The sequence below is a fragment of the Cyprinus carpio genome, chromosome A21, assembly GCF_018340385.1.
Source record: "Cyprinus carpio isolate SPL01 chromosome A21, ASM1834038v1, whole genome shotgun sequence".
Classification (NCBI taxonomy): domain Eukaryota; kingdom Metazoa; phylum Chordata; class Actinopteri; order Cypriniformes; family Cyprinidae; genus Cyprinus; species Cyprinus carpio.
The window spans coordinates 2,550,334-2,560,089 of NC_056592.1; the positions used below are offsets into that span (position 1 = coordinate 2,550,334).

A 9,756-nucleotide genomic window follows, 5' to 3' on the forward strand; every position below is an offset into this window, starting at 1 on the left:
ATTCACCCCCCCCCCCCCCCCCCATTTTACTACTTCACTACTAGTTAATTTTACACTTAACTACCGTGGCTCCAGCCGTTAAACTCCAAAAATGAATAAACACTCATAAAAATGGTTCGTATAACTACAGCACCATATTCTATAGCTTTTGTGTGAGGAACTGACCAAAATTCATTAACTTTTTAAGTGAGTGAATGAATCAGTAAACAAATCGCTCGGTCTGATTCGTACTTCATACATCACTACACTGTTGACAAATTAAGACAATGGTCAGTTTTTGTACATGAAATTTCACTAATATGACTACACCTTAAGAAACCCCCTGGAAAAAAAATAGCATGTTAGTCTGTTCATCAAACAAAGCGATATATAGACTTAATATAAAGCATGAGTCATATAACCTACTTTTAATAGTGTTTTTGTAATTTTTGGAGCTTAAAAATGTGGTCACTTTGAGATGTAAACCAGAAAAAGTAGCATAAGTTTGGGACAACATTAAGGTGAGTAAATAGCCCTAATGACTAAATGATTCATTTTAGGGTATACTGTTCTTTTTATAGCACACACACACAAAAGGAAAAAACTGACAGACACTCAGAGGGAGAAAGTGAAATGGATGGAAAAGGAGAGGGAGTGATTAATTCGCTCCCACATAAAGCAAACTGTTCATTAAACACCACGCGTTTTGTGTTAAATGGTTCCTGCCTGTCCCAAATTACTAGCTGCTATGTTAAGTAATCACTCCTTCTTTCCTTACCCCCCTCCCCCCATCCGTTCACTATCTCTAACCTGCAATTAAAACCTCAATTTCCTGTCTTGTCAATTTTCTGATGCCCCCTCCTACCTCTTTAACTCTACAGTATTGCGTACCTTATCAAAAACACATGCACATGCAGGGACTATCCAAAGTAATGGAGTGTAATGCAGCAGCAAGTTTAATGAGTGGAATGGATAGCAGTTTTAGCTGAGGGCCAAAGAGGAAAGAGGAACTGGGTAAGTCCCTGTAAGGAGAGAGAGACACAGTATCCTCTGTTGACTTGCACTCTTGACTTCCCCCTCAGAGGCTGCAATGACCTTTACAACCTTTATGCCCACAAACAAACTCAGAACCCTCTGTCCCAACTTACCAAATGCAAATAGAACCCTTTGCTTCCCTCCTTCCTTCCTTCCTTCCTTGTCAATCTACTGATCTTACTGGATGCTGATGGCAAGCTAAAGCCAGACAGTTTAAGGAAGAGGCGACAGACCCCTTGTTGAAAAAATGAATAGAGAAAAAAATCACAATGCTACTCAATATGGCGCTGCAGGAAAAACAGTAAGGATTTCAGTTAAGGGTGGTGTGATATTAGCCAATATTTTGCTAGCTTCAACCACACACCCTCTCTAAAACACTCCACACTCCTTCCCAGGAAACTTATAAGTAATATCTGTCAGACACTGTATTACATTATATATATATAAGTTTCAGTTTCATCTTGCTCTAGAATTCTAGAATCCATCATCTAGAATCAGTTCTAGCCTGATTTCAGCTAAAGTTGCTATGGTTTAAGGTTTTGTCAGTTTTAGTAGCTATTTGAAATATTAATATTAATTAATCATTAATGTTGTTGAAACAAAATGAGTCAGCAGGGGTCGTTGTCAAGATTGACACTCGTACAATCCCAGGAAGTCAATATTAAAATTATTTAAATGCTGTTTGGCAATAAATCAGACTGCAATAAGAATGATGTTGTCTACCAATTTTTTTTTATTATTATTATTTCTTTAATTTAATGTTTAATATCACACCCTTTCAAACATTTAGAATAGTAGTTCTTAACCAGGGGACTGGGGCCAACTAGGGGGCCTCTCTATACTTCCAAGGTGGCTGCAGGATTACTTAAAATTAGTAAACATTAATTCATTATTATTAATAATAAAAAATTAAGTATATATTTTATATAATATATTACAATCCAGATTTAAAATGAAAATGAATATACAATATAATGCAATCATTTATACCCTCAATACCTATTGTTTTTACAGAAGAACATGGAATCACAAAATGTCTTGTGGTTAATTAATTCATATATTAATCCACACAGTTTCTGTTAATAAAAATAATAATTTTATATTTTAATACATAAAATCTGTTTATATTAAATATATAAATTAATATATACAAATATTGTGCATAAATATTCTTTTTTTATCATTAACTTTGTTAATGATATTAACATTAGACTCACACCCATCCCATTTAGCTTTGCATGATTGTGTTTGAACATTTGAAATCCATGGTTTCATCAGCTTCCCTCAGTTCTGTTGAAGCAAGGGGAGTGTTAGCACAAGTGCTGGTCTTCTAGGAAATGAACCACACTTGATCTTAAACAATGACCACAAAGATAGTTCAGCATGAGGATATGGAGAGGGTGGGGAATGTCCTCCCAAAAGGGCTTGGACAGAACAAATCTCAAGGAACACTTCCTTCTGCTCTGTTAAAGAACCGTTTCCACAGACACATTCATCAATGTTTATGTAAGAGAGGAAGTCATCGCTGTTTACCTAGCTTGTGTAATTGTTTCTATTCATAGCTAAAGATCTTAGAAATATCAGATGTGGTGATGGTGGGGTGCATATAAAGGACACAGCAAATTAAACAGGATGACACAACAGATGTTACGCCAGAGCGGAGTCGCACAGTAGGGTGCTGCTTCGTTTCGGTTGCATCCAACAGGTTTTCCATGTGAAGATGTACAGGAACCGAGTTTACTTCAGAGACTCACATGGTGTAGGATGGTTCTCTGTCTTCTGTTGGTGTCCCCATTCCTCTTCATCTCATTCTGTGGGGTCCCCCCCGCCCACACACACACACACACACACACTCACTCAAGGCTGGACGCTGCCCAGACTGCTGGGAGAGGACAGCAGAACTTGGCAGGCCACAGTGGAGAACATTCACAGCCAAGCCAAAGTCCTAAAGCACTGCCAGAGAATAACGGGGAGCTTGAAATGACAAGAGCTAAGCCAAGGGACAACTATGGCTCTTGGATTTTACTTTGTATCTGGGATATTATAAGGCTTACGTAAATCTGTTGCGAGTGTCAGCTGGGCTTTAACGAAACAAATCCACATTAAGGGGGAGCCGTTGAGTTTGGGTGGAAACCAAGTTTCCAGAGACTTTAAAACAGGTGATTCTGTTTAACTCTTGTTTGTATGAAGAAGCTAGCACCTTGAATCTTCAGTGTTTTCCAGGAGCCTGTCAAGTTACATTTCACCGTAACATGAAAGCATAACAAAGTAGAACACTGTTTACTCTTTGTGCCTTAAATAAATTTAGGATTAAGTTCAGAGAACTTCACTTCAAAGCGCCACTAGGTCACAAGCCAGTGATCCAGCCAATAATAGGTGACTTTATTTTTACATCTGCTGTATGAATCTCAAACAGCCAAATATTTTTTGTCCTTGCTGAATACAATTTCTCACTAATTTATGACGAGTACACACACACACACACACACACACATATGGATGATTTGTATCAATTTCGAACAGCAAGCAACATGAGCCATGCTTGCTGTTTACTCTTCATGAGAAAAAAAAAGCATGATGGCTTTAAAGTCTTCATCTGAAATGTTTCAGAGGACCCTTTTGAACCCTCACCCCCCTTGTCCTCCCCTCTCATCTCCTCAAAACTAGTTTAAGGAACAGAGGCTCTGTGCAGCTTTCATATCTCCATGGTAACACACCCCCTTTGGGGTCCTTTTGGAGTTTAATGTGTGTGCTCAACGTTGTTGTGTTTGAGTTTTGGCACAAAACTCTCAATATAAGGCTGACAACAATGCGTGATGATAAAACATAAGCATGATTAAAAGATATTCTGTGAGATGAATCCATTATGACATCACTGTCATTTCCCAGCGTTCCTCGGGGTGCCTGTCTCTATTCGGCTGCCTCTGGTTCTCTTCAGCACTGTGGGCTGTCTATAGGAGGCCTTCCACTGACTGTGAATGGTCTTTTTGTTGGGGAAACAGTGAGCCATTTCTGCTCCCACAGAAAGCCCTGGGTAATTTAGTGTGGATGCCAGGAAGTCTGAGCTCACAGAATGACAACAATGGCAAACGTTATTTCTCCACCTCAAGGGGTACAATAGAAAGAGACAGAAAAAAATTAGCTATGGTGATAGAATTCTGCTTCAGCATCCTCCCACATGGCGAATTCCTCTAAAATCTCCCGTGAGCCAGGAGGATCAGAACACAACCTTTATGGTGCTAAACAACCATTTGTGCTTTCAAGAATGCATCACGGGACATGCTTTATTGTGGCACACGATTCGGTGTGAGGTAGATCTTTTCCCCCACCCAAACTAACAAATCAGTTAAAAAGAAGAAGAAAAACCCTAACCAACTGTTTAAAAAAAAAATGTCAAAATAGTCCACCACAGACCTTAGGAAACTTGTCCTCGTCTGCCATCTAGTGGGAAAGCGTCATCACTGGTGTCAGAGATTCAGGGAATTTTTTTAACTTTATGTGAGCGTTTTCTTCTCCAATCATATCCAACATACAGTATAAATAATTCAAACTGAATCATTTAAATGAAATAAATTGTCAGTTTATACAATTATGGCTGTTACCCATAAAATTAACATCACATACCAAAGTAGCTGTATAAAATAAACAGGATATCATAAAACCAGAATAGGATATTAATTTATGTGTGTAAATATTAATTAATTAATATGTACATATATACATATACAAATATATGCTATATATATATATATATATATATGTGTGTGAGAGAGAGAGAATATATATATATATATGTGTGTGTGTGTGTGTGTGTGTGTGTGAGAGAGAGAGAGAGAGAGAGAGAGAGAGATTTTACGGCAGTGTTACGTCAGCGGCGTCATTTCACTTTACGGCAAGGCGGCATGTGGAGGTCAGATACGGAATCGCTCGGTCAGAGACTGAAAACTGTCTAATTATCAAACATCAACACTTGACAACTCAGCGCAGTGACATCTGTGTAAGATTATTAACAGACGGTATACAACACAACACTGTCGATAAAGCGAATCGTTTGGTGTCGTTAGCCGCCATCATTTTGACGCGGGCCGGTAGGAAGTAGTCTGGTCATCGAGACGGTTTTCTCTGTATTATCTCTGAAGACATGGATAATAACACACCGGCATCAGGAGGATTTAAAGGGGGACTCGGGAGCCTTTTCGGTGGAGGAACCCCTGAGTATTCAAATACTGAGCTGGCAGGAGTACCATGTAAGTGCTACAGTATGAGGCTAATGTTCACTCAGTGTAACACTATGGTCAGCTTAGTTACTTTGAGTATCTATCAATTTTTGATAACGTATAATGACAAGTTATCTCTCATTTTCAGTGACTGGTATGAGCCCTCTCTCACCCTACCTCAATGTTGACCCTCGTTACCTTGTACAGGTGAGTTTCTGTAAGTCCCTAGTTTAATTTCAGACCTATTTAAAGGTTTCCGTGGTAGAAATGAGTCAACACATGTTAGAGGCTTAATGGACTGAAATAAGGGGTAAGCTGTCACAATGAGAACTTGCTATAGGCTAATTAATGGCAAAAAAAAATAAATAAATGGTAAATTAATTATGAAACCCCAAACAATTAATTAAACAGAAAAAGGCAATGGTAACACACACACACACACAAAATCAGAACATTGTTTTGGCCACCAACTGTAATTAATAAATTGCATAATTTTATAATACCTGACCTTTTTTTTTTTTGTAAAATATCAGTTTTCCTGAGAATATAATTGTAACTTTTTATAAAAATCTGCCTTTATTAGTTCTCCCATGCCCTAATATATGCTAGCGTGATTATATTGTGTTGTTACAAAAAATATATATATTTTTATGATATTGGAATTATAATAATACAAAAACCCTTTACACCCTTTACATTTTAATTTTAGGACACAGATGAGTTTATCTTGCCAACCGGGGCAAATAAAACCCGTGGTCGCTTTGAGCTGGCCTTCTTCACCATCGGGGGATGCTGTATAACAGGTGAGGCATGTCTCTTTGCAGTCTTTGATCAGTCATTTTCTTTAATCATCACCCGTTTTAACGGTTGTTTTTTTTTTTTAAAGGCACTGCTTTTGGGACACTTAATGGTCTCCGTATGGGCCTGACAGAAACTAGAGGCATGCCGTGGTCAAAACCCAGAAACGTACAGTAAGTGTCTGCTCCTTTGTAAACTTTGATTAGAAATGATTTAAGTTACCGAATAGAAAATTCAGTTAGGATCTTTTCTAATATCAGTCACTGGTATAATGTTGATGTGATGCAGCTTATTTCTGACAAGTTTGACACACCATAATTTCAGCAACTAAAAATATTCATCTGAAATCACTGACTGTGCACTTTTTGTTAGTTAGTGTCACTTTTGGTGTTTCCATAAAAAAAAATTGGTGCATCAATATGTATTTTAAGTTATATTGACTAAAACTGTTTATCAATTGTTTATTACCCATAATTCTATTGTAATACTAACCTTTGTTATGTTCTGTCAGAATTTTGAACATGGTCACAAGACATGGTGCATCATGGGCGAACACACTAGGATCTGTGGGTAAGAAATGCATTGAATTCAAACAGCTTGTGTAAAAGAATATCACAATCTCTTGTGTAATTAATTGAAGAGACTCGTGCATAATAAAATGTTGGATACTCTTTCTCAACAGCTCTTTTGTATAGTGTGTTTGGTGTGGCCTTTGAGAAGGCCAGGGGCGCAGAGGATGATCTCAACACAGTAGCAGCAGGAACGTTAACAGGGATGCTTTTTAAATCCACAGGTGAGGAAAAGTGACATTGACTTAAGTGCTAAATATCATGGCTATCACTTATTTAATCTAATCGATGTAATATTTATTGAATTTATTTATATGAATTCATATTTATTTTGTTCAGCTGGACTCAAAGGAGCTGCCAGAGGAGGTCTCATTGGTTTAGCCATGTCAGGGCTGTATGCTCTTTACAACAACTGGGATCACCTGAAGGGGACATCGCCTTCACATTACTGAGGATGACTGAGAGCTCAAACCATGGACTTATTTTGACTCTGAGCCAGTTCTTTTTATGACCGCCTTTTGGAATTGCATCCATTTCTTCTTTATGAAACCCATGGACCATCACACGTGCACAGACTTCTTCAGAGTTACATTAAATTTAATATTTAAATGGAAGAGCCAGACTGCCTCCAGGTGTGTTGACTGGTAACATCTCAGTCTTTCCTGTACATGTCTTTGTTGGTGTAAGTTACAGGAACTCTTTATCCTTTAATCATGAGGTTTTATCAGTTCTCGTTTTGGATTGATGAATTTTGTCAGTGCTGACTAAAACCAAACCATCAATAATAAAATACAAGTTTCCACTGTTTGAGACTCTTCATGTGCTTTTTGTAGGGATTTAAAAATAACTGAGTTGTGTAATACAAAATTTGTGTTTGCCGGGCATGAATGGTCAGTCTTTCGTACTGGGAGTTAGATGATTAAGCACTCCACCATCCTGCATTCACGTAGCTCTAAATAAAATATAAACAACTTAAAATAGAATAATTTAACCATGTTCAGATTCCAAGACATTTAAAAAAGTTTGCAAATAAAGTTTTTATCAATTATTTATTTGTAAGCAGATCAACCTTGATTTCAACAGTCAATGAGTACAGATAAATGATAATTATAATATTCCAGAAAGAATGTCCATGGCCACATGTTATGATATGGATAAATTCCTTAGAGCGGCTAAAAGTGTAAAATATAAAAGATAAATTTCCATCCTGTGTGGAAATTACCTGCACTGTTCAGTGAAAACCACTGCAGTTAGACTGTTCTTAAGGGAGAAAGTTTGACAGGTGAAATTTCCTATCATAACTTGACGCTAGCCATTAAAGCACTACCCTAACCTGGTAGCTGGTGTTTGTGATGCTGTACACTAGCTCCCAGCACACAGACCACAAATGGATGAGTAGTTTCATGGGCCAGACTCAGAACTGGAACTTGGCACTATATCTGTTGCTATTGCGTATCTTCCTTTGCCTACAAATGTGGGCAAAGAATTCTTTGAGGTTGGAAATTATTGCAAGAAGAAGTCCCTGATGCGTGTGGCCTCTATCCATGGGATGTAGGCTGTGGTGTGATTGAAGACACTGGGCTTGTTCTCCACTGTGCATCCGATAGGACCAAAGCTCACAATGCCGTAGACCTCCCAGCGGTCACGTCCCACCTGGCACAGCAGAGGGCCACCAGAGTCACCCTATAGGAAGAAAAAGAGCTAAAGATGGGGCACTTTGATGAATTTTGCCTGAAAACTGTTTTCTCACCTGACATGCGGCTGGGGTCCCCTCTGTATCTCAGAACCCTGCACAAATCATGGAGTCTCTCACATGGTCACCCCAGAACTTCTTCTGTCGACAGGTCTTATAGTCAATGATTGGGAGCTGAGCTTGGTTCAGCGCCTCAGCAAGTGACACATTTTCTTTCCCACCTAAGATTTACAGAGGAAGAAGAGATGTAAAAGCCATATTCTGGATAAGTGGATCACCTCCCTTTGTAAATTCAATGAAATCAACAAAATGTTAAACTACTTTGTTTTTGCCTCAGGGACGTAAAATCTAGGTTCCATTGTAAAAACTACAGTGGGGTACGAGTTACTATATGCTCTTTACATTTTATCTATAAGCTGATTTCATAAATAATCCAGCCATCATATTTCAAGATCCAACTTTCACAAAAGGTTCTAATTTTAAAACATGAAGGTCAAAGGCGTATAATGCAGTTTTTACCTCTTGTGTCTCCCCAGCCAGACACCCAACAGTAGTGCCCTGGTTTAAGGTTGATCTGCTTGCGCGGCAGGCAGGCATAGTGGATGAAGTTACTGGACTGAATGTCTGTGGCAGCTTTAACCAATGCAATGTCATAGTCCAGCTCACTGTGGGCTGGATAACGGAAGTGCTCATGCCTCTAGATCCTCTTCACTAGGAAAATACGCTCAGCGGACTCTGCTCTTTTCAGTTGATGCTTACCCAAAACAATACGCCAGCTATTAGCATCCTCTGCTTTTCCCCTGGGCAGTGAAGAGCACAAAAATAGGAACTTAACATACATTGTGATCAGCTGATTAGGACTAGGCACAGCCGTCGTCAGGAGAAAACAACCAGGAACGTTGTCCTGCATAAATTCAAGCAAGTTCTGCCTCTACTGATGATAAATGGATGATTTGCCTTACTTGAGCAGCAGTAAGAACCCAGTTCTTATGGATCAGAGTCCCTCCACACACATGAACATAATATTTACTGCCTCTAGGCCGAACCTATAAAAATAGATACAGGCTTAAGTGACTTCTTCTTTTGTTGTACCTTGAGTAATGCTGTGTCATTTCAAGTGGAATTTACCTGCAGTGAGACCTGCCACGGCCAGGAGTGGGGTCTTGCATCATTGCCTGACACGATACGCTCCACAGTGTTCGGTTTGAAATGAGCCACAGTCCTTCGGCCAGTCTAAGGACAGAACAACACTTACGTCAATGTCAGTTAAAATCCCATGAAGACAAGCAAACACACAGGGTTTGTGAGGAAGCAAATGAAAGGTGTTGTACCAGAGGAGGAAAGAAGGAAAGGAAATCCATATTTGGATCTTTGAGAAGGACATAGAAATAAGTGTAAATTCAGTTTTTCAACACTTGTAATGCACTTGAAAGATGTCAATGGTCAGCTTTCATTTAGTTTCTCA

At 38.8% G+C, this 9,756-nt stretch overlaps 1 protein-coding gene across 1 annotated transcript; it reads left to right on the top strand.

Moving 5' to 3' along the window:
- The first annotated feature begins 4,868 nt into the window (after positions 1 to 4,868).
- LOC109100025 (mitochondrial import inner membrane translocase subunit Tim23-like) lies at positions 4,869 to 7,405 on the top strand. Its single transcript, XM_019113524.2, has 7 exons — positions 4,869 to 5,261; positions 5,380 to 5,438; positions 5,941 to 6,034; positions 6,118 to 6,202; positions 6,541 to 6,599; positions 6,712 to 6,822; positions 6,938 to 7,405. The coding sequence occupies exons 1-7, from the start codon at positions 5,156 to 5,158 to the stop codon at positions 7,048 to 7,050; spliced, it is 627 nt and encodes a 208-aa protein (XP_018969069.1). The 5' UTR covers positions 4,869 to 5,155; the 3' UTR covers positions 7,051 to 7,405.
- Positions 7,406 to 9,756: the final 2,351 nt, after the last annotated feature.

What these genes read in the sequence shown, in the direction of transcription:
- LOC109100025 (XM_019113524.2), top strand. Translation starts at nt 5,156, where the DNA reads ATGGATAATAACACACCGGCATCAGGAGGATTTAAAGGGGGACTCGGG. An exon ending in ACCCTCGTTACCTTGTACAG is followed by an intron (nt 5,439 to 5,940) that starts GTGAGTTTCTGT and finishes TTTTAATTTTAG; the next exon opens with GACACAGATGAGTTTATCTT. An exon ending in GAACACACTAGGATCTGTGG is followed by an intron (nt 6,600 to 6,711) that starts GTAAGAAATGCA and finishes CTTTCTCAACAG; the next exon opens with CTCTTTTGTATAGTGTGTTT.